We start from the raw sequence: 24656 nt of genomic DNA, 5'->3' as shown, positions 1-24656 counted from the left end.
TCTACCTCTCATTCTCACGATCTTGCTATCCCTCTCCATCTCCCATTCTCCCAATCTCTCTATCCCTCTCTATCTCTATGTCACATTCTCCCGATCTCTCTCTCCCTCTCCATCTCTATCTCACATTCTTTCAATCTCTCTATCCCTCTCCTGCTCTATCTCACACACTCCCGATCTCTGTATCCCTCTCCATGTCACATTCTCCCAATCTCTCCATCCCTCTCTGTCCCTCATTTTCCCAATCTATCTCTCTCTCTATCCCACAATCTCCCAGTCTCTGTATCCCTCTCCCGCCCTATCGCACATTTCCTCAGCTTCTTTCTTACTCTCTAATGCTCTCAATGATTGCCCTGCGCTCCCTGAATTGCATCAAGCCCCAAACTTTTGAATCCTTCCCCCAGTATTCCTCTGGGACTGGGTGATTGGGTTTGAAGAGTACCTCACAGTCATTGTGTGAACATCCAGCCAGTTGTACAGCCGACCCCATGTATATGAATGAGTTAATAATGGCGACGATTGCACCGATGATATTCAGCGCCACACACGCTCGGATCTGCAGCAATGGGAGCAAAGGGTAGATCTCAAAATAGGGCAACCTTCAGAAAGCCGGTGTGGCTCAGGCATGGGTCTGCTTCCTTCTGTTTTCATGGGATTCATTTGGGAATGTGGCCCAACATTCTTCAACTCAACTGGGTCATATCAGAGAGAATTTAAAAGTCGGCCATTTTCCTGTGGGTATGCAGTCACGTGTCGGCCAGGCCTGCTAAGGACGGCAGATTTCCTTCCCTTAGTGAAACCAGATGGATTTTTACAACAATCGATAGAGAGTTAGCATTATTGTTGGTTCCCTCACCCCCTGCTGCAGTCCCAGTCTAGCAGCTATTGTCCTTTCCGCCCGGCCAGCTTGGTCTGTGGTGATGTTACCTAACCCTTCTTGGTGATGGACATTGAAGTCCCCCCACCCAGAGCACATTCTGTGTCCTTGCCACCCTTCCTCCAAGAGGTGTCCAGCGTGGAGGGGAACTGATTCACCAGCCAATGGCGGCCGGCGCGTGGTAACCAGGTGGAGGTTTCTTTGCCCGTGTTTAACCTTCATGGGGTCCAGAGTCGATGTTGAGGACTCCCAGGGCAACTCCCTCCCGACTCTATCCCGCTGTGTCGCCACCTCTGTCAGTGAGACAGGACATGCCCAGGAATGATAGTGGTGTCAGGGACATTATCTGTCATGGATTCTGTGAGTATGACTATGTCAGGCTGTTGCTTGACCAGTCTGCCCGGCAGCTCTGCCAACTTTGCAACCAGCCCCCAGATGTTAGTAAGGAGGATTCTGCAGGGTGGGCAGGGCTGGGTTTGCCGTTGTCGTTTCTGGGGCGTGGGTCAATGCCCGGCGGTCCCTCGGGATTCGTTCTGTTTTTGTTTCCCTTGTAGCAGCTGATTGCAACTGAGTGGCCATTTCCGGGGGTCCCTGAAGGCCCAGGGGGTCTCTGAAATGACATGTAAGAGTTAACCACATTGCTGTGGGTCTGGAGTCACGTGTAGGCCAGACCGGGTAAAGACGGCAGATTTCCTTCCCTAAAGGACATTACTGGACCAGATGGGATTTTTCGACAAATGGTTTCATTCAACTTTAAGTTCCAGATGTTTCATTAAAGTCCCAGGAAGATCACCCGGGATCTCTGGACTATGAGTCCAGCGACAGTACGATGGCGCCACCTCCTCCCCCCCCCCGCAGGGGGAACTGGGAATGATGTTTCGGGTAGAGCTTACGAGGAGCTAGGCTTCAAATAAAGAGGAAAACATCAATGGCGGCACTGCGGTTAGCACTGCTGCCTCACAGCGTCAGGGACCTGGGGGTTCGATTCCGCCCTCAGATCACTGGGAGGAGTTTGCACGTTCTCCCCGTGTGTGCGTGGGTTTCCTCCGGGTGCTCCGGTTTTCTCCCACAGTCCAAAGATGTGCAGGTTAGGGGGGATTGGCCGTGTTAAATTGTCCCTTAGTGTCCAAAGATGTACAGGTTGGGTGAATTGGCCGTGTTAAATTGTCCCTTAGTGCCCAAAGATGTGCGGGTTAGGGTGGATTGGCCGTGTTAAATTGTCCCTTAGTGTCCAAAGATGTACAGGTTGGGTGGATTGGCCGTGTTAAATTGTCCCTTAGTGCCCAAAGATGTGCGGGTTAGGGTGGATTGGACATGTTAAATTGTCCCTTAGTGTCCAAAGATGTGCGGGTTAGGGTGGATTGGACATGTTAAATTGTCCCTTAGTGTCCAAAGATGTACAGGTTGGGTGGATTGGCCGTGTTAAATTGTCCCTTAGTGTTCAAAGATGTGCGGGTTAGGGTGGATTGGACATGTTAAATTGTCCCTTAGTGCCCAAAGATGTACAGGTTGGGTGGATTGGACATGTTAAATTGTCCCTTAGTGCCCAAAGATGTACAGGTTTGGTGGATTGGCCATGTTAAATTGTCCCTTAGTGTCCAAAGATGTACAGGTTAGGTGGATTGGCCGTGTTAAATTGTCCCTCAGTGTCCAAAGATGTGCAGGTTAGGTGGATTGGCCGTGTTAAATTGTTCCTTAGTGTCCAAAGATGTGCAGGTTAGGTGGATTGGCCGGGTTAAATTGTCCCTTAGTGTCCAAAGATGTACAGGTTAGGGTGGATTGGCCGTGTTAAATTGTCCCTCAGTGTCCAAAGATGTGCAGGTTAGGTGGATTGGCCGTGTTAAATTGTCCCTCAGTGTCCAAAGATGTACAGGTTAGGGTGGATTGGCCGTGTTAAATTGTCCCTTAGTCCCTATCCAAAAAAGAATAGGTGGGGTTACTGGGTTACGGGGAGAGGTTGGTGTGGGCTTAAGTCGTGTGCTCTTTCCAAGGGCCAGTGCAGACTTGATGGGCTGAATGGCCTCCTTCTGCACTGTAAATTCTATGAATACTGAGCCATGAGGATGCCGTACCGGCCTCCCTGAATAGGTGCCGGAATGTGGCGACGAGGGGCTTTTCACAGCAACTTCATTGTAGCCTACTCGTGACAGTTAGCGATTATTATTATTATTAGGATAACTAACATGAGAGAAATGAAAGCTCAGAGACTGGGGCCGGAGAAGCGGGCTCTCGTTTATGGAACGCTACTGCCAGTATTGGGAAATCGGTAGCATTGTGGACAGCACAATTGCTTCACAGCTCCAGGGTCCCAGGTTCGATTCCCGGCTGGGTCACTGTCTGTGCGGAGTCTGCACGTCCTCCCCGTGTGTGCGTGGGTTTCCTCCGGGTGCTCCGGTTTCCTCCCACAGTCACAAAGATGTGCGGGTTAGGGTGGATTGGCCAGGATAAATTGCCCTTAGTGTCCAAAATTGCCCTTAGTGTTGGGTGGGGTTACTGGGTTATGGGGATAGGGTGGAGGTGTTGACCTTGGGTAGGGTGCTCTTTCCAAGAGCCGGTGCAGACTCGATGGGCAGAATGGCCTCCTTCTGCACTGTAAATTCTATGAAAAGTGGGGCGGAGAACCGTTGGAAAGGTTTACGTCTGAACTGTGTTGGGAGCTGAGTAACGCAGCAAATAGAGCGGCTTTAAACTAAATGGGGGCAAGGGATGAAATTTGGGATGGTGTGGTCTACCATAGAAAAGTGACCAGACAAGAGAGAAAGGTATTAATATTAGAAATGACAGGCAGAACGTGACAGGAAACGACAGAGAGAACAAACCTAAGTGTGCATCAGCAGATAAGGCTAGCCGTTACTGGAATGATATGTATCGTGTAGGGAGTGTAAAAGGTCAACAAGAAGATGTTCATGTACCTCAACACTAGATGGCACCACAGAGTAGTTATCTAAATATACTGTGCCTCCTGGGATTCTGGGAGAAGGTGTCAGTGAAAGGTTGAGATAGACTCATCGAATCATAGAACTAACAGAGCAGAAAGAGGCCATTCGGCCCATCGATTCTGCACCAGCCCAAGGAAAGAGCACCCAGACTTCAGCCCACACCTCCACCTTATCCCCGTAACCCAGTAACCCCACCTAATCTTTGAGGACACGAAGGGGCAATTTAGCACGGCCAATCCACCGAACGTGCACATCGTTTGGACGGAAACCGGAGCACCCGGAGGAAACCCACGGGGAGAGCGTGCAGTCTCAGCACAGACTGGGACTCAAGCCGGGAATCGAACCCGGGACCCTGGAGCTGTGAAGCAACAGTGCTAACCACTATGTGTCCGTTGCATCAGAGAGATGTAGATTTCTGCAGCATAGGTTTAATACTGTTCTTTTGTTAGCCATTACTTGGTAAGGTGTGTGAATCATTCAAAGTAGTGTAAACCAACTAGCTTTGTCTGAACTAAACAGCTTGATGTTCTGCACTACAACTTTTAGCCACCTTGAGGGACTCAACACAGAACATCGCAGTTACAAAAATAATAAAAGGACAAAAATAAAGTTTCTGTATCCGAGTCGCGGTTACATTCAGATCAGCCACGATCTTATCGAATGGGGGAGCAGGCTCGATGGGCCGAGTGGCCTTGCTCCTGCTCCTAATTTGCATATCTGTCTGGCCGAGAGAAGAGGAGAGGGAAAGGGAAATTGAAAGAGAGAGAGAGCCAGAGAGACAGAGACAGGAGATGGAAAGAGGGTGTGAGAGAGAGAGAGAGAGCCAGAGAGACAGAGACAGGAGATGGAAAGAGTGTGTGAGAGAGAGAGAGAGCCAGAGAGACAGAGGCAGGAGATGGAAAGAGTGTGTGTGAGAGAGAGAGAGCCAGAGAGACAGAGACAGGAGATGGAAAGAGTGTGTGAGAGAGAGAGAGAGCCAGAGAGACAGAGACAGGAGATGCACAGAGTGTGAGAGAGAGAGAGAGCCAGAGAGACAGAGACAGGAGATGGAAAGAATGTATGAGAGAGAGAGAGAGCCAGAGAGACAGAGGCAGGAGATGGAAAGAGTGTGTGAGAGAGAGAGAGAGCCAGAGAGACAGAGACAGGAGATGGAAAGAGTGTGTGAGAGAGAGAGAGAGCCAGAGAGACAGAGACAGGAGATGGAAAGAGTGTGTGAGAGAGAGAGAGAGCCAGAGAGACAGAGACAGGAGATGGAAAGAGTGTGTGTGAGAGAGAGAGAGCCAGAGAGACAGAGACAGGAGATGGAAAGAGTGTGTGAGAGAGAGAGAGAGCCAGAGAGACAGAGACAGGAGATGCACAGAGTGTGAGAGAGAGAGAGAGCCAGAGAGACAGAGACAGGAGATGGAAAGAGTGTGTGAGAGAGAGAGAGAGCCAGAGAGACAGAGACAGGAGATGGAAAGAGTGTGTGAAAGAGAGAGAGCCAGAGAGACAGAGACAGGAGATGGAAAGAGTGTGTGAGAGAGAGAGAGCCAGAGAGACAGAGACAGGAGATGGAAAGAGTGTGTGAGAGAGAGAGAGAGCCAGAGAGACAGAGACAGGAGATGGAAAGAGTGTGTGAGAGAGAGAGAGAGCCAGAGAGACAGAGACAGGAGATGGAAAGAGTGTGTGAGAGAGAGAGAGAGCCAGAGAGACAGAGGCAGGAGATGGAAAGAGTGTGTGAGAGAGAGAGAGCCAGAGAGACAGAGACAGGAGATGCACAGAGTGTGAGAGAGAGAGAGAGAGCCAGAGAGACAGAGACAGGAGATGGAAAGAGTGTGTGAGAGAGAGAGAGAGCCAGAGAGACAGAGGCAGGAGATGGAAAGAGTGTGTGAGAGAGAGAGAGAGCCAGAGAGACAGAGGCAGGAGATGGAAAGAGTGTGTGAGAGAGAGAGAGAGCTAGAGAGACTGAGACAGGAGATGGAACGAGTGTGTGAGAGAGAGAGAGAGCCAGAGAGACAGAGACAGGAGATGGAAAGAGTGTGTGAGAGAGAGAGAGAGCCAGAGAGACAGAGACAGGAGATGCACAGAGTGTGAGAGAGAGATGTGGGGCCGACTGTATCATCTGAAAAGCAATTAACCAGTTAATTTGCTTACCATGTTGACAGTGGGCCTGTCCTCCGCTACTATGGACAACACTCCCGATATGATACACTGCAGGTAGACAGAAACAGAAAGAGAGACTGTGACAAGTCAGGGGAAGTGGCACTAACGTACAAAATGCACAGCCGTAACTCAGCAAGGCTTCTCCGACAGCGCCTTCAAACACGTTACCCCAGCGCCCAAGACAAGGGCAACAGACACGGGGTACAGTGCCATCTGAAGATGTCCCACCAAGGCACGCACACTGTCCCTGCCTTGGAATCAGAGAATGGTGAGAAAATAGCAATGGCTGTACTGCCCCTTGTGTCTGCAGTGATAGCATGATTGTGTTGTAATTCACCAACTCACCAGTAGGAGTCTCACTAGTATATAAGTGAATGTTAGAGTCAGCTGACCTCAGACTGGCTGGAGGAAGCTGGAGAGAGGTTGCTTGTGCTTGATCTTACCGTTATTCATCTGTTGTCTTGTACATAGTTAACCCAGAGTTAATGTTAATAAATCAGTTTTGGCTCTCTGACCCTGATCAAACCGGCCTCCCCCACACTCTCTGGGTCCGATCCTCATTTTTGCTTGCTTCTTTTAATCAGTCACCTTAAAATCTGTGTCCCTCGGGTCTTCCAGCCCCCTCACGGCCTTGAGAACCCGCTATCGAATTTCCTCTCAACCTTCTGCTCTCCGAGCAGAACCGTCCCAGTTTTTCTAATCGACAACGTGGAGTTTTCCCCGCTGGAGTTTATCACAGGCACAGGCCACTTGATTAAGATGCTGAGGGGTGTTGACAGGGTGGGATGTGGAGAGGATGTTTCCTCATGTGGGGGACGTTCAACCTGTCTGACCGTGTTCTGAACCTTGGCCATCGAGTCCTGGTGGTGGAACTCCAACCCCAAGCTCAAGGGGCCAAGACACTGCCCAGCACGCCGCGAGGCCGCCATTATAGATTTGTGAAGTGGGTAATGATAGAGTGGGTAAAGTTCCTTTTTCACATTTTGGGACAGTGTTCCACAATTCAGGAATGCCGAGTGAAAACGCCTCACTGAGAGGAGATACGGTGACGTCGCGGTGATGTGACTGGGCTAATACATTGAATTTACTGTGCAGAAGGAGGCCATTCGGCCCATCGAGTCTGCACCGGCTCTTGGAAAGAGCACCCTACCCAAGGTCAACACCTCCCCCCATCACCATAACCCAGTAACCCCACCCAACACTAAGGGCAATTTTGGACACTAAGGGCAAATTAACACGGCCAATCCACCCTAACCTGCACATCTTTGGACTGTGGGAGGAAACCGGAGCACCCGGAGGAAACCCACGCACACACACGGGGAGGACGTGCAGACTCCGCACAGACAGTGACCCAAGCCGGGAATCGAACCTGGGACCCTGGAGCTGTGAAGCGATTGTGCTATCCACAATGCTACCGTGCTGCCCCTAATGACCCAGCTCGGGGGCCCTGATGACAAGCGGTTCAAATCCGATCAATAAAATCTGGACTTGAAGCCGCCAGGCTGGAATTCTCCCGAAAGACGCTGATGAATAATTTCGATTCACGAGCAGCGAGGCCAGCTGCGGGGTTTCCGAATCTAAAACCTGCCACCGGGCCTGAGGCCTCTGAGTGGGCCTGAAGGGGTTAACTGTAGTCAACACCGAGTTAAATGGTTCCCGTCGCGGTTGGCACAACACAGACGTCAATCGGGTCTGTCAGCGTTGAGACCTAGGCCGGGACCATCCGTTCCCACCCACGGAATACAGCTGTAAAAACTCCAGGTCCTCGGGGTCCTAACAGGGTGGATGTGGAAAGGATAATTCCTCTTGTGGGGGAATCGTGACCGAGGGGGGGAGGGGAGGAGGGGGTCACTGTTTAACAATAAGGGGCCGTCCATTCCAAACGGAGATGGGGAGGAATGTTGTCTCTCAGAGGCTGGGGAGTCTCCGGAACACTGCGCATGCGCGGATCGAGACCCGGCCATTCTCCAGCCGTTTTCCGCGCGAGGTTCACGCGCCGCTGGTGCTAGCCTCTTACCAGTACCGGAATCGGTGAGGGGGGGGGTCGCGCCGATTTTCCTGTCAGATTCTCCATTGACGCCAGCACTTAGCCGCTGGAACGGAGAACTCTGCCCATGGTGTCCACACTGCATTCAAAGAAGAGCAGTCCAGAGAGACATTTTGTTTTGGGAGTTAGACCTAAATTAATTTTAAAAGCTTTCAGTGAAAGGTCACGTCATCCTGAAAATGGATGGAGTTTCAAATGGTTCGCTGGCTACGGTGTATCTGTATGTTTACTGGAAGAGAGAGGTTGGTTGCGGTTTGGACCTTGTGTGGTTTGCAGCTCAAAGAGAAGCCCTGGGAGGCATTTGTGGTGGCTCGTTGCAGCTGCGAGACTGGAGTTCAGAGAAACCCCGGGGGCTGCGAGATTAGTGAAGCTCGTGGTCTGCACTGGAGTTGGAATTTTACCGGGAAGCAGAGGCGGGAGTGGATCTGTGCAAATCTCGCGGAAAGCAGTCCCAGGAGAAGAGATTGGAACATCAGGACGTGAGCAGAGGTTGTGGCAGAGCAGCTTTCGAGGGTATTCAGAGGCGAGATCGTCTAAACTGAGGAACTGAAATCACTCTGGAGCTGATCAGAGTTGGAACGAGATATTGTAGCTCACAGGGGTCACTGACGACTGGTTGCTGTGAAATCCATGGAATCTGCCTCTGTCGCATCTGCCATTTACTGTGCAGTGCAGTTGAACCAGAGTTTTATAAACGTTCACAACTCACTTTCCTTAAACTCTGTGCCTGTCTTTATAAATCCTAGGATGTCCACTATTATTTATTATCTACTCTCTCAACCTGCCCCCTCACATTCAATGATTTATTTTTAATCCATCACTGGCTGGCCAGTATTTATTGCCCGTCCCTAACTGCCCCCCGGGAAGGGGTTGAGCCGCATTCTTGATCATCTGCAGTCCACGTGTTGTAGGTACATCCGCTGTGCTGTTAGGGAGGGGGTTCCAGGCTGTTGCCCCGGCGACAGTGAAGGAACGGCCGATATATTTCCCAGTCAGGGTGGGGAGTGACTTGGAGGGGGGACCCTCCAGGTGGTGGGGTTCCCAGGTATCTGCTGCCCTTGTCCTTCTAGATGGAGGTGGCTGTGGGTTTGGAAGGTGCTGCCTGAGGAGCCTTGGTGAGTTGCTGCAGTGCATCTTGTAGATGGGACACACGGCTGACACTGTGCGTCGGTGGGGGAGGGAGTGAATGTTTGTGGAAGGGGAGCAATCAAGCGGGGCTGCTTTGTCCTGGATGGTGTGGAGCTTCTTGAGTGTTGGAGCTGCGCTCATCCAGGCAAGTGGAGAGTATTCCATCACACTCCTGACTTGTGCCTTGGAGATGGTGGACAGGCTTTGGGGGGGTCAGGAGGTGAGTTACTCTCCGCAGGATTCCCAGCCTCTGACCTGCCCTGGTAGCCACAGTATTAATGTGGCTGGGTCCAGTTCAGTTTCTGATCAATGGTAACCCCCAGGATGTTGATACTGTGAACATGAACTGTCGATGGGTCAACATTCTGGAACACCCTTTCCTGTGACAATATTGAAGCCCATTTATCAATGTCATGCCCAATGCCGTATCGAGTTAAAACACCTAACATACCTGAACCGTGAACCACCAGACGAAACCCAGTCTTACAACTTCCCAAATATTCAGCAATAAAACCCCAAAGGCTGCCATTATCACAGCAAACCCAAGAACAATGTGCACCACCTGAAAATCAGAAAGACACGTCAATGGCATAGGAGGACAGAGAGTCAAACTATATTTACAATGACAATTATTATATATGTTAATGATGGGAATAAACAAGGGGCTTTGGGGTAGCCAAGGCAGGAGAGCTCACACCCGCGCTATGCTCCTCCTGTACTATGTGAGAAATCATGGAAGCTTCAGTTGTCCCCAGTGACCACGTGTGTAGGAAGTATGCCGAACTGCAGCTACTGGATAACCGCGTTTCGGAGCTGGAGCTGAGGGTGGATTCGCTGTGGAGGGTCCGCGATGCTGAGCACGTCGTGGATCGCACGTTCAGTGTGGTGGTCACTCTGCAGGTGAGGGATTGAACAGACAGAGAGGGCATGGGGTCAGCGCCAGGAAGAGTAGAGGGAGGCTGGTAGTGCAAGAGCCCCCTGTGGCTATTCCCCCTTTCTAACAGATATACCGTGTTGGGTACTGTTGGGGGGAGGGGAGATGACGGTGTCAGGGAAAGCAGTGGAAGCCAACTTCATGGCACCATGGGTGGGTCTGCTGCACGAGAGGGAAGGGGGAGGAATGTCAGGGCGATAGTGGTCGGGGATTCAGTCGTAAGGGGAAGAGACAGGTGACTCTGTGGCCGCAAAAGAGATTCCAGGATGGTATGTTGCCTTCCTGGTGCCAGGGTCAGGGATGTTACTGCCCGGCTACATGGAATACTGAAGAGGAAGGACAAACAGACAGATATTGTGGGACACATTGGTACCGTCGATGTCGACAGAAAAGGGGATGAGGTCCTGAAAGCAGAATTTAGGGAGCCAGGAAGTAGATTAAAAAACAGAACCCAGAAGGCAGTAATCTCTGGATTAGTTCCTGTTCCACATTTTCGTGAGTATGGAAATAGGAGGTTAGTCCAGATTAATGAGTGGCTGAAGAGATGGTGCGGGAGGGAGGGCTTTAGATTTCTGGGGCACTGGGACCGTTTTGGGGGACGGGTGAGGCCTGTACAAGGCGGACAGTTTGCACCTGAACCAAAACGGAACCACAATGAGTCTTTGCAGGGAGGTTTTTTGCTGCTGTTGGGGAAGGTTTAAACTAAGGTGGCAGTGGCCTAGGATCCTGAGAGAAGGGTCAGCAGGGATAGATGCACAGCCAAAATTTGAAGAGACATCAAGTCAGTTAGGAAGATAAGAATGTCTCGGCCAGTTAAGTCAACAGAGAGTTCAGCAAGATTGGATGGTATTTATTTGAATGCAAGGAGTCTGACAAACAAGGCAGATGAGTTGAGGGCGTGAATTAAAACATGGGGGTATGATCATTGCTGTCACTGAGATATGGTTGAGAGAGGGGTAGGATTGGCATCTCATTAATTCCAGGATATAGGGTCTTCAGGCGAGTCAGTGAAGGAGGTGAAAGAGTGGGGGGGAATTTTGTTCAGGGAATCAATTACAGCAGTACGGACAGATGACATCTCAGAAGGCTCTTCAACTGAAACCATGTGGGTGGAACTAAAAATGCAAACAGGAACAATCACATTGCTGGGAATGTTCGATAGACCCCCCCCCCCCCCCCCCCCCAACAGTCCGAGTGAAATAGAGCAGATATGACGACAAATTTCAGAGACTGTGGGAATTTCAACTTCCTCAACTGGGATAGCCATAGTGTAAAAGTTGACAGGGAAACAGAATTCTTAAAATGTATTCAGGAGAACTTTGTAAGCCAGTACGTAGAAGGTCCAACAAGAGAGGGGGCGGTCCTGAACTTAAGTTTCGGTAACGAAGCTGGGAAAATGGCTGAAGTATCGTTGGGGGAGCATTTTGCAGACAGCGATCATAACTCAGTCAGATTCAAGATAGTTCTGGAACAGGACAAGGATGGGACTGATATCCAAGTTCAAAAGTGGAGAAGGTCAATTTTTTAAATAAGATCAGGTATGATTTGGGGCAGATTCTGTGAGGTAAATCTGTGACAGAACAGTGGGGTGCATTCAAGCAGGAAATAAGGAGAGCGAAGGGCAAACCAATCCAGTGAACACTGGATATCGAGGAGTGTACAGCACTGGATCAGGAGAAACAGGCAGATATCTCGAGCTCAACACAGCAGAAGCCTGAGAGGCATATAGAATGTGAAAAAACATTATTAAAAAGGACATTTCGAGAGCGAAGAGGGGACATGAAAGGATACCGGCAGGTTAAAAAAAAGGAAAATCCTAAATTGGTTTACAAGTACATTAAGGGTAAAAGGATAACAAGGGTAAGAGTGGGGCACATAAGATCATGAGACATAGGAGCAGAATTAGCCCATCGAGTCTGCCCCGCCATTCAATCATGGCTGATATTTTTTCTCATCCCAATTCTCCTGCCTTCTCCCCATAACCCCTGATCCCCTTATTAATCAAGGACCTATCTATCTCTGTCTTAAAGACGCTCAGTGATTTGGCCTCCACAGCCTTCTGTGGCAAAGAGTTCCACAGATTCACCACCCTCTGGCTGAAGAAATTCCTCCTCATCTCTGTTTTAAAGGATCGTCCCTTTAGTCCGAGATGGTGAATCATCTGATTCTAGTTTTTCCTACAAGTGGAAACATCCTCTCCACGTCCATTCTATCCAGGCCTCGCAGTATCCTGTAAGTTTCAATAAGATCCCCCCTCATCCTTCTAAACTCCAACGAGTACAGACCCAGAGTCCTCAACCGTTCCTCACACGACAAGCACTTCATTCCAGGGATCATTCTTGTGAACCTCCCTCTGGACCCTTTCCAAGGCCAGCACATCCTTCCTTAGATACAGGGCCCAAAACTGCTCACAATACTCCAAATGGGTCTGACCAGAGCCTTATACAGCCTCAGAAGTACATCCCTGGTCTTGTATTCGAGCCCTCGCGACACAGTAGTAATGTGTGTGTGGAGCCGGAGGATAGAGGTAGGGTTCTAAATAAATACTTTGTGTCGTTGTTCGTTCTTGAGATGGACAGTGTGGGTATAGAAATCAGGGAGAACGGTGGCAAGGTGGTTAGCACTGCTGCCTCACAGCGTCAGGGACCAGGGTTCAATTCCTGGCTCAGGTCACTGTCGGTGCGGAGTCTGCACGTTCTCCCCGCGTCTGCGTGGGTTTCCTCCGGGTGCTCCGGTTTCCTCCCACAGTCGAAATATATGCCAGACAGGTGGACTGGCTATGCTAAAACTGCCCTTAGTGACCAGGGATGTGCCGGGTTAAGTGGTTTTACGAGTTTAGGGCGGGAACCTGGTTCGGGGGCTCTTTCCGAGGGTTAGTGCAGACTGATGGGCCAAATGGCCTCCTTCTGTGCTTTAGGGATTCTATAAGGATTGTGATAAAATTAAAGAGATCAGCATAGACAGAGAGAAGGTTCTGAGTGGTCTGTCAGGCTTAAAAATTGATAAATATCCAGGGCCAGATGAAACGTATCCCAGGCTGTTGAATGAGGCAAGGAAGGAAATAGCAGGGGTGCTGGCAATAATTTTCAATTCCTCTCTGGCCACAGGGTGGGTGCCGGAGGACTGGAGGATCGTCAAGAAGGAATCAAACGAGTCCAACCTCAGTAATGGGGAAACTATTGAAAGCATTTCTGAGAGACAGAATTAATCAGCATTTGGAGATGCAGGGGTTAATCAAGAACAGTCAGTGTGGGTTTGTTAAGGCGAGGTCGTGTCTGACCAACTTGATTGAATTTTCCGAAGAGCTGTGTCGATGAGGAAAATGCACTTGACGTAGTCTGCAGGACATCAGCAAGGCTTTTGATAAGGTGCCACATGGGAGACTGTTGGCGAAGGTCAGAGTCCGCGGGATACAAGGATATTGGTCAAATTGGATCCCGAATTGGCTGAGTGGCAGGAAGCAGGGGGTGATGGGTGAGGGGTGTGTTTCTGACTGGAAATCTGTGTCCAGTGGGGTCCCACAGGGATCGGTGTTGGGGCCCTTGCTGTTTGTGGTTTATATAAATGATTTAGAGGGCGGCACGGTGGCACAGTGGTTAGCACAGCTGCCTCACGGCGCCGAGGTCCCAGGTTCGATCCCGGCTCTGGGTCACTGTCCGTGAGGAGTTTGCACATTCTCCCCGTGTCTGCGTGGGTTTCGACCCCACAACCCAAAGATGTGCAGATTGAGGTGGATTGGCCATGCTAAACTGCCCCCTTAATTGGAAAAAATAATTGGGTACTCTAAATTTATTAAAATAAATAAATAAATTATTTGGATACGAATGTAGGAGGGTTGGTCAGTCAGTTCGCGGATGATGTGACAATTGGTGGGGTGGTAAATAGTGAGGAGAATGGCCTTAAATTTCAGGAGGATATCGACGGGCTGGTCAGATGGGCTGACCAGTGGCAAATGCAGTTCAATCTGGATAAGTGTGAGGGGATACACTTGGGCAGGACAAACAAGGCAAAGGGAATACAGGATAAACGGCAGGACCCTGGGGAAGCACCGAGGATCAGAGGGACCTTGGTGGACATGTCCACCCATCCCTTAAAGTAGCAGAACAGTGGATACAGAGGTTAAGAGGCAGACGGTAAACTTGCCTTTATTAGCCGAGGTGCAGAGTTTAAGAGCAGGGATGTTCTGCTAGAACTGTATAAAACATTGGTTAGGCCACAGCAAGAGTATTGTGCGCAGTTCTGGAATCCACATTATAGGAGGGATGTGATAGCACTGGAAAGGGAGCAGAGGAGATTTACCAGGATGTTGCCTGGGTTGGAGAGAGTTAGCGATGAAGAGAGAGTGGGTAGAATGGGATTGTTTCCCTTGGAGCAGAGGAGACTGAGGGGGGGGGGGGACAGGATTGAGATGTATAAAATTATGAGGGGCACAGATAGAGTCAACAAGAAGAAACTATTCCTCTTGGAGGAGGGGGTCAATGACCAGGGGGCAGAGATTTAAGGTAAGGGGCGGGAGGTTTAGAGGGGATGTGAGGGAAAACCTTTCCACCCAGAGGGGGTTGGGAGTCTGGAACTTGCTGCTTGAAAGGGTGGTGGAGGCAGAGACCCTCTGAACATTTCAGAATATTTAGATGTACAATTGTGATGTCAAGGAAGGTTTTTTTGTTGGTTGCAGACGTGATGGGCTGAAGGGCCTTTTCTAAGGTGTAGACCTCGATGTCTGTGTGAGGTTATGATACTAACCCTCCAGTACAGCAATTAATGCTGATGAAGCAATATTTCTATCAGTTTAGCAGTTGCTAAAATGTGACACTGACAGTAAAGATCAGAGATTTCTGCTGGACTGAAATGGGGGACATAAATAGCGAGCAGCGCCAGCCGGGGTTGGAAACGGACACGGAGGTAGATATTGTAGCCTTCGCCTCGTTGATCGCTCGAAGATGGATCCTGTTGGGATGGGAATCAACCTCTCCACCCTGTGCCCTGGCGTGGCGGGGGGACCTGCTGGAATTCTTAACGCTTTGAAAGGTCAAATTTGAACTGAGGGGAAGGATGGAGGGGGTCTACAATTCATGGGCGTTATTCATTATGCACTAGAGAATTGGATCGCATCAAACATTAGTGGGGGGTGGTTGGGAGTGTTGCGGGAAGGGTGGCTGTGTGTGTTAATGCCAATTATGGATGATTCCTGATTCCTTTTGTTTATGTTAACCTGCGGGATAATGTTTGGGGGCTGGTAGGAGGATGGGATTGTTGTTATTGATATGGGGATTGACATTACATCGGTTACTGATTATTGTTTCTTGTTGGGTGTAAATTTGGGAGAAAATGTGAAAAAGAAGGAGAATTAAAATATATATCTTTTCAAAATAGCGAGCAGCAGAGCAGAGATGGACAATCAGGCAAGTGAACAGAGGGGCAGTGACCAAGAGAGTGTGAACCGGATCATCAATCTCCCACCGATATGCAGGGAGTTAGGTGTACGTCCAAGGCTAATAAAATGTGGACATGATCATTACAAATTTGGAGTTAGCTCATGACACAGCTCGACTAGCAGGAACAGAAGACACGCCACAAAATATTGGAGATCACGTGAAACCTCGAAGACTAGAAAAAGAATCGAGTATGAACAAAAGGCAAAGGTTTGTGGAGGATCCAGAGATAGGGAGGGTTGTAGGGGCTGGAGGAGGTTACAGAGATAGGGAGGGTTGTAGGGGCTGGAGGAGGTTACAGAGATAGGGAGGGTTGTGGGGGCTGGAGGTTACAGAGATAGGGAGGGTTGTAGCAGGTTACAGAGATAGGGAGGGTTGTAGGGGGCTGGAGGAGGTTACAGGGATAGGGAGGGTTGTAGAGGCTGGAGGAGGTTACAGAGATAGGGAGGGTTGTAGGGGCTGGAGGAGGTTACAGAGATAGGGTTGTGGGGGCTGGAGGAGGTCACAGAGATAGGGAGGGTTGCCGGGGCTGGAGGAGGTTACAGGGATAGGGAGGGTTGTAGGGGCTGGAGGAGGTTACAGAGAAAGGGAGGGTTGTAGGGACTGGAGGAGGTTACAGAGATAGGGAGGGTTGTAGGGACTGGAGGAGGTTACAGAGATAGGGAGGGTTGTCGGGGCTGGAGGAGGGTTGTAGGGGCTGGAGGAGGCGACAGAGATAGGGAGGGTTGTAGGGGCTGGAGGAGGTTACAGAGAGAGGAAGGATTGTAGGGGCTGGAGGAGGTTACAGAGATAGGGAGGGTTGCCGGGGCTTGAGGAGGTTACAGAGATAGGGAGGGTTGCCGGAGCTGGAGGAGGTTACAGGGATAGGGAGGGTTGTAGAGGCTGGAGGATGTACAAAGATAGGGAGGGTTGTAGAGGCTGGAGGAGGTTACAGAGATAGGGAGGGTTGTAGGGACTGGAGGAGGTTACAGAGATAGGGAGGGTTGTAGGGGCTGGAGGAGGTTACAGAGATAGGGAGGGGTGTAGGGGATGGAGGTGGTTACAGAGGTAGGGAGGGGTGTAGGGGATGGAGGTGGTTACAGAGGTAGGGAGGGTTGTAGGGACTGGAGGAGGTCACAGAGATAGGGAGGGTTGTAGGGACTGGAGGAGGTCACAGAGATAGGGAGGGTTGTAGGGACTGGAGGAGGTTACAGAGATAGGGAGGGTTGTAGGGACTGGAGGAGGTTACAGATATCGGGGGGATTATAAGATTTTACAGACAGGATTGTAGCAACATAGGAAATAGGAGGAAGGTATAGGCCATTCGGCCCCTCAGCCCTGGTCTTCCATTTAACCATATCCGATGGCCGATCTTGTACCTCAACACCATTTATCTGTCGCATCTCCATATCCGTCTTTAAAATCCAGCAAGATAACGATCTCTGTCTTCAATATACTGAACAACTGAGCCTCTCATAGCCCACAGGCTGAGGAAATTCCGCAATCTCGATCCTAAATGGCTAAGCCCATCTTCTGAGAATCTGCCCTTTGGTTACGGGGAAGCTTCCTCCTTCACTTCGTCCTCTCACCTCGGTGCGGGGTGCGGAGAATGGGGCGCCCCAGATTTTTCCGTACTATATTCCACACATCGTGTTCTCACCCACTCCCTCAGCCTCTCCCAATCCTCTTGAGCCTCTTCACAACTCACATTCCCCTCGGTGGCACAGTGGTTAACACTGCTGCCTCACAGCATCAAGGGTCCGGATTCGGTTCTGTGGAGTTCGCACGTTCCCCCTTTGTCTGTGTGCGTTTTCTCCCATAGGCCAAAGATGTGCAGGTTAGGTGGATTGGCCGTGTTAAATTGTCCCTTAGTGTCCAAAGATGTGCAGGTTAGGTGGATTAGCCGTGTTAAATTGCCCCTTAGTGTCCAAATATGTACAGGTTGGGTGGATTGGCCATGTTAAATTGTCCCTTAGTGTCCAAAGATATGCAGGTTAGGTGGATTAGCCGTGTTAAATTGCCCCTTAGTGTCCAAAGATGTACAGGTTAGGGTGGATTGGCCGTGTTAAATTGTCCCTTAGTGTCCAAAGATGTACAGGTTAGGGTGGATTGGCCGTGTTAAATTGTCCCTTAGTGTCCAAAGATGTACAGGTTAGGGTGGATTGGCCGTGTTAAATTGTCCCTTAGTGTCCAAAGATGTACAGGTTAGGTGGATTGGCCGTGTTAAATTGTCCCTTAGTGTCCAAAGATGTACAGGTTAGGTGGATTGGCCATGTTAAACTGTCCCTTAGTGTCCAAAGATGTACAGGTTAGGGTGGATTGGCCGTGTTAAATTGTCCCTTAGTGTCCAAAGATGTACAGGTTAGGGTGGATTGGCCGTGTTAAATTGTCCCTTCGTGTCCAAAGATGTGGAGGTTAGGTGGATTGGCCGTGCTAAATTGTCCCTTAGTGTCCAAAGATGTGCAGGTTAGGTGGATTGGCCGTGCTAAATTGTCCCTTAGTGTCCAAAGATGTACAGGTTAGGGTGGATTGGCCGTGTTAAATTGTCCCTTAGTGTCCAAAGATTTGCAGGTTAGGTAGATTGGCCATGACCAATGTGCAGATTTACTGGAATAGGGTGGGGGAATGGGCCTAGATAGAGTACTCTTTCGGAGAGTCTGTGCAGATTCGATGGGCCAAATGGCCTCCTTCGTCCTGTAGGGATTCTATTGATTCTATGGTCCCCACATCCAAGTCATTGATAATAGATTGTGAATAGTAGCCGCCATGATCCATGTGTTACCCCACTAGTCACAACTTGAGAACCGAGAATGACTTGTTACTTGGTCTGTTATTTGTGCATTAAACAATGCTCAATCCATGCCAGTATCTTCCCTCAGTGCCACGTGCAAAATCCTGGTTACTCCTGTGAGGGATCTCATCGAATATCTTCTTATAAGCTCAATATACCACATCTCCTGGTTCTCCCTTATCTATCCTGCTAGTTACATCCTCAAAACCTCCAGCAGGTTTGTCAAACATGATTACGCTCTCATAAAGAGTACAGCAGCGAGGAGGTTATGCTGAACTTGTACAAGTCACTAGTTGACCTCAGCTGGAATATTGGGCGGGATTCCGTGATCCTGAGGCTAAGTGTTGACGCCGTCGGAAATCCGTTGCGTTTCTCGACGGCGTCAACACGGCCTCAGGATCAGCAATTCTGGCCCCTACAGGGGGCCAGCAGGGCACTGGAGTGGACCACGCTGCTCCAGCTGCTGGTCCTGCCGTGAACTGGGTGCCGCGGGGTCCGCGCATGCGCAGTGGCACCGGCGCCAACACACACATGCGCAGTGGCTCCCTTCAACGGGCCGGCCCCAATGCAAAATGGCGCAGGGCTACAGGGGCTGGCGCAGAAGAAAGGAGGCCCCCAGCCAGAGAGGCCAGCCCGCCGATCAGTGGGCCCCGATCGAGGGCCGGGCCACATCGGAGCCCGGGGCCCCGCCAACCACGCCGGCACCAATGGGAGCGGAGAATCGCGTCCCGGCGTCGGGGTGGCGTGGCGCGATTCACTCCGGGCGCGGATTCTCCGGCCCGGCCACGGGAACATGTGGAGTTCTGGGACCAGGAGACAATGCTGGTCAGCAAAGGGGGATTGGCGAATGAAACTTGGTGAGAGTTAGGATCTGGGCTAGTAGAGTTTCAGAGGAACTCAAGTTTCCAGACATGGGGAGATGGGAGGAAGCCAGGAGAGAGTCGGAATAGTCTGGTCCGGGAGTCCTTGAAGAAACATAATGGCGAGGGTGCGGAGGGTTCCACCGAGGGGGACTGGGGGTGATGCAGAAGCTGTGATGCACATTGGCATCCGTACGGTGGAGAGGGCAATTAGTTGCTGTGGTCGGAGTGAGGGAGGAAATATTACGAACTTTGTGAGTCGTAAGAGGTGGCGGGGCTCCTGTTAAAGACGAGTTGGGCGATTTTTGCTCGAAGTGCAGAGCAAGGCTGGAACACCGAATAAATTGAAGTTGTTGATGAAGGGGAGTGAGACGTTTAGGGAACGGAATGCAATAGATGTCTGCATGGATTTCAAGAACGTTTGCGGCAAAGTGCCACATGAAAGGCTGGTTGACAAAATTGTGGTTCGTGGAATGGAAGGGATCTGTGCCAACTTGGATTTTTTTTTAAAAATTGTTTCAGGGACAAAGTCTTACTAAATAGTTATTTGTCTTGGGAAAGCAGTATTCTGCGAGTTAATTCAATGGTTAACAAGAAACTGGAAACGTCTTGATTCCGGTGGACTGTTTACGAAATGCTCACATGAAAGTTGGCGGCTTTGCAAAAAAACCATCAACCCTTAAAAACTGGGCCCTTAAAAGGCTGGTGAAGCTTTTGCTGTGTGTGTTGGGCGGGGAAAGGATTGAATGCACTCCCTCAGACCTCACTCCCTACACCCTTGCACTTGCCTACTCTCAGGAGAACAATCTCACTTGGTCCTGCATCTCCCCAATAACTGGGTGGTTAGCACTGCTGCCTCAGTGACGGCAGGGACCCGGGTTCAATTCCGGCCGCGGGTGGCAGTCTGTGCGGAGTCTGCACGTTCTCCCCGTGTCTGCGTGGGTTTCCCTCCGGGTGCTCCGGTTTCCTCCCACAGTCCAAAGATGTGCGGGTTGGGTGGATTGGCCGCGGTTAATTGCCCCTTAGTGTCCAGGAACTTACAGGTCAGCGAACTGGGATGCGGCTGTGGAGTTGCACTGGTTTGAGTGTTCTTTCAGAGGGCCGCTGCAAAGTCGATGGGCTGAATGGCCTCCTTCCGCACTGGGGGGATTCGATGATTCTGACTGAACTCTCTCTCTCTCTCTTTCTCCACAGTATTGGGCCTTCTCCGATATCCGTACGGGTCGCGTGTTGACCAAGGTCACAGATGAAGTGGCTGGATGTGGTAAGGGCTGCCAGCTGTGGCAAAGAGTGAGGGTGGGGAGGGGTGCTGGTCGACTGCAGTGTCCAGTAGATAGACGGGCAGAACGGTCTGAGGAGGGGTAGATGGAATTGAACACGGAGAGGTTGGAGGTTGGGGGAAGAGACAGGGGGAGGCAGCACAGACTCAATCCCAGATTCCCACAGAAAATGCTGAAAGTGAGGGACCTGGGGATGCAGGGGCCTGGGGAGTGGGGGAGTGGGGGGGTGGGGGGGGGGGGGGGGGGGTGGCTCTGTCGGCGAAGGGACATCTTGAGAACGAGGTTAGTGCAGCAATATGGGAACTTGGGCTCATTAAACAGTCACTGAGGACAAAAGGCAGCCAATTTATTGCTGAACATTCAGAACCAAAAAAATAACCAAAGCAGCAAACTTACTCCTAAAACCTTCGGTTGGGCGTCCAGAAACTTCTCCACCAGCACTGACTGCTTTCCAGCTTTGGGTCTCCTCCGATCCTGACTTCCAGCGGCCGGGATTTGCTGAGATGCCACCTCGGGGGCAGAACCTCCTTCCACGGACATCAGAGCAGCTCCTTCAGGGTCGAGTCGTGCAGGAGACAGCACAGGCTGCACAATCGCACACGTGACAGGAATATGGACAAAATAGTCAAGGGACGAGGTATTGTAGAGGGAGCTTTACTCTGTATCTAACCCCGTGCTGTACCTGTCCTGGGAGTGTTTGATGAGGACAGTGTAGAGGGAGCACTACTCTGTATCTAACCCCGTGCTGTATCTGCCCTGGGAGTGTTTGATGGGGACAGTGCAGTGGGAGCTTTACTCTGTATCTAACCCCGTGCGGTACCTGTCCTGGGAGTGTTTGATGGGGATAGTGTAGAGGGAGCTTTACTCTGTATCTAACCCCGTGCTGTACCTGTCCTGGGAGTGTTTGATGGGGATAGTGTAGAGGGAGCTTTACTCTGTATCTACCCGTGCTGTAGCTGTCCTGGGAGTGTTTGATGGGGACAGTGTAGAGGGAGCTTTACTCTGTATCTAACCCCGTGCTGTAGCTGTCCTGGGAGTGTTTGATGGGGACAGTGTAGATGGAGCTTTACTCTGTATCTAACCCCGTGCTGTACCTGTCCTGGGAGTGGTTGATGGGGACAGTGTAGAGGGAGCTTTACTCTGTCTCTAATCCCGTGCTGTACCTGTCCTGGAAGTGTTTGATGGGGTCAGTGTAGAGGGAGCTTTACTCTGTATCTAACCCTGTGCTGTACCTGTCCTGGGAGTGTTTGATAGGTCAGTGTATGTATTATTAATAAGCATTTGCGTACCTGATTAATTGCTGCTTTCCATGTCTGAAGTAGGTGGTAAAGACTGATGGACAGGACGCTGCACAGCATCATCCCAGCCAATGTCAGCAGATAAAAAACTGGAATATAGATTACCAGCAATTTCTGGGGGGAAAAAAGAAGGTTGGTGAACATTTTGTCTTTGGTTTTTGCATGTACGAACAGAAGGAGGCCCCATTCAGCCCCTTCTCCAGCCTGTTACACAGGAACAGGAGGCCCCATTCAGCCCCTTCTCCAGCCTGTTACACAGGAACAGGAGGCCACATTCAGCCCCTTCTCCAGCCTGTTACACAGGAACAAGAGGAGGCCCCATTCAGCCCCCTTCTCCAGCCTGTTACACAGGAACAGGAGGAGGCCCCATTCAGCCCCTTCTCCAGCCTGTTCCACAGGAACAGGAGGCCCCATTCAGCCCCTTCTCCAGCCTGTTACACAGGAACAGGAGGCCCCATTCAGCCCCTTCTCCAGCCTGTTACACAGGAACAGGAGGAGGCCCCATTCAGCCCCTTCTCCAGCCTTTTAAACAGGAACAGGAGGAGGCCCCGTTCAGCCCCTTCTCCAGCCTGTTACACAGGAACAGGAGGCCCCATTCAGCCCCTACTCCAGCCTGTTACAAAGGAACAGGAGGAGGCCCCATTCAGCCCCTTCTCCAGCCTGTTACACAGGAACAGGAGGAGGCCCCATTCAGCCCCTTCTCCAGCCTGTTACACAGGAACAGGAGGCCCCATTCAGCCCCTTCTCCAGCCTATTACACAGGAACAGGAGGAGGCCCCATTCATCCCTTCTCCAGCCTGTTACACAGGAACAGGAGGCCCCATTCAGCCCCTTCTCCAGCCTGTTACACAGGAACAGGAGGCCCCATTCAGCCCCTTCTCCAGCCTGTTACACAGGAACAGGTGGCCCCATTCAGCCCCTTCTCTAGCCTGTTACACAGGAACAATAGGAGGCCCCGTTCAGCCCCTTCTCCAGCCTGTTACACAGGAACAGGAGGCCCCATCCAGCCCCTTCTCCAGCCTGTTACACAGGAACAGGAGGCCCCATTCAGCCCCTTCTCCAGCCTGTTACACAGGAACAGGAGGAGGCCCCATTCAGCCCCTTCTCCAGCCTTTTAAACAGGAACAGGAGGCGGTCCCATTCAGCCCCTTCTCCAGACTGTTACACAGGAACAGGAGGCCCCATTCAGCCCCTTCTCCAGCCTGTTACACAGGAACAGGGGGAGGCCCCATTCAGCCCCTTCTCCAGCCTGTTACACAGGAACAGGAGGAGGCCCCATTCAGCCCCTTCTCCAGCCTGTTACACAGGAACAGGAGGAGGCCCCATTCAGCCCCTTCTCCAGCCTGTTACACAGGAACAGGAGGAGGCCCCATTCAGCCCCTTCTCCAGCCTGTTACACAGGAAAGGGAGGTCCCATTCAACCCCTTCTCCAGCCTGTTACACAGGAACAAGAGGAGACCCCATTCAGCCCCTTCTCCAGCCTGTTACACAGGAACAGGAGGAGGCCCCATTCAGCCCCTCTCCAGCCTGTTACACAGGAACAGGAGGCCCCATTCAGTCCCTTCTCCAGCCTGTTACACAGGAACAGGAGGCCCCATTCAGCCCCTTCTCCAGCCTGTTACAAAGGAACAGAAGGCCCCATTCAGCCCCTTCTCCAGCCTGTTACACAGGAACAGGAGGAGGCCCCATTCAACCCCTTCTCCAGCCTGTTACACAGGAACAGGAGGCACCATTCAGCCCCTTCCCCAGCCCGTTACACAGGAACAGGAGGCCCCATTCAGCCCCTACTCCAGCCTGTTATTCAGGAACAGGAGGCCCCATTCAGCCCCTTCTCCAGCCTGTTACACAGGAACAGGAGGCCCAATTCAGCCCCTTCCCCAGCCTGTAACACAGGAACAGGAGGAGGCCCCATTCAGCCCCTTCTCCAGCCTGTTACACAGGAACAGGAGGAGGCCCCATTCAGCCCCTTCTCCAGCCTGTTACATAGGAACAGGAGGCCCAATTCAGCCCCTTCCCCAGCCTGTTACACAGGAACAGGAGGAGGCCCCATTCAGCCCCTTCTCCAGCCTGTTACACAGGAACAGGAGGAGGCCCCATTCAGCCCCTTCTCCAGCCTGTTACACAGGAACAGGAGGAGGCCCCATTCAGCCCCTTCTCCAGCCTGTTACACAGGAACAGGAGGAGGCCCCATTCAGCCCCTTCTCCAGCCTGTTACACAGGAACAGGGGGAGGCCCCATTCAGCCCCTTCTCCAGCCTGTTACACAGGAACAGGAGGAGGCCCCATTCAGCCCCTTCTCCAGCCTGTTACACAGGAAAGGGAGGTCCCATTCAGCCCCTTCTCCAGCCTGTTACACAGGAACAGGAGGAGACCCCATTCAGCCCCTTCTCCAGCCTGTTACACAGGAACAGGAGGAGGCCCCATTCAGCCCCTCTCCAGCCTGTTACACAGGAACAGGAGGCCCCATTCAGTCCCTTCTCCAGCCTGTTACACAGGAACAGGAGGCCCCATTCAGCACCTTCTCCAGCCTGTTACACAGGAACAGGAGGCCCCATTCAGCCCCTCTCCAGCCTGTTACACAGGAACAGGAGGAGGCCCCATTCAACCCCTTCTCCAGCCTGTTACACAGGAACAGGAGGCCCCATTCAGCCCCTTCCCCAGCCCGTTACACAGGAACAGGAGGCCCCATTCAGCCCCTACTCCAGCCTGTTATTCAGGAACAGGAGGCCCCATTCAGCCCCTTCTCCAGCCTGTTACACAGGAACAGGAGGAGGCCCCATTCAGCCCCTTCTCCAGCCTGTTACACAGGAACAGGCCCCATTCAGCCCCTTCTCCAGCCTGTTACACAGGAACAGGAGACCCCATTCAGCCCCTTCTCCAGCCTGTTACACAGGAACAGGAGGCCCCATTCAGCCCCTTCTCCAGCCTGTTACACAGGAACAGGAGGGGGCCC

At 51.5% G+C, this 24656-nt stretch overlaps 1 protein-coding gene across 1 annotated transcript in view; it reads right to left on the bottom strand.

Moving 5' to 3' along the window:
• Positions 1-322: 322 nt before the first annotated feature.
• LOC119968060 overlaps positions 323-24656 on the bottom strand; it is a 51135-nt gene continuing 26801 nt past the window's right edge. The window contains exons 6-10 of the mRNA XM_038801159.1: positions 21696-21818; positions 20803-20991; positions 9582-9692; positions 5947-6003; positions 323-553 (exon numbers count right to left, since the gene is read on the bottom strand). Coding sequence (XP_038657087.1) covers positions 323-553; positions 5947-6003; positions 9582-9692; positions 20803-20991; positions 21696-21818 — 711 coding nt within the window. The remainder of the gene's footprint in view (positions 554-5946; positions 6004-9581; positions 9693-20802; positions 20992-21695; positions 21819-24656) is intronic.

The sequence above is a fragment of the Scyliorhinus canicula genome, chromosome 6 (assembly GCF_902713615.1).
Source record: "Scyliorhinus canicula chromosome 6, sScyCan1.1, whole genome shotgun sequence".
In the NCBI taxonomy this organism is placed as follows: domain Eukaryota; kingdom Metazoa; phylum Chordata; class Chondrichthyes; order Carcharhiniformes; family Scyliorhinidae; genus Scyliorhinus; species Scyliorhinus canicula.
Note: the sequence above shows the minus strand (reverse complement) of the source record. Positions and strands in the feature narration are given on the sequence as shown.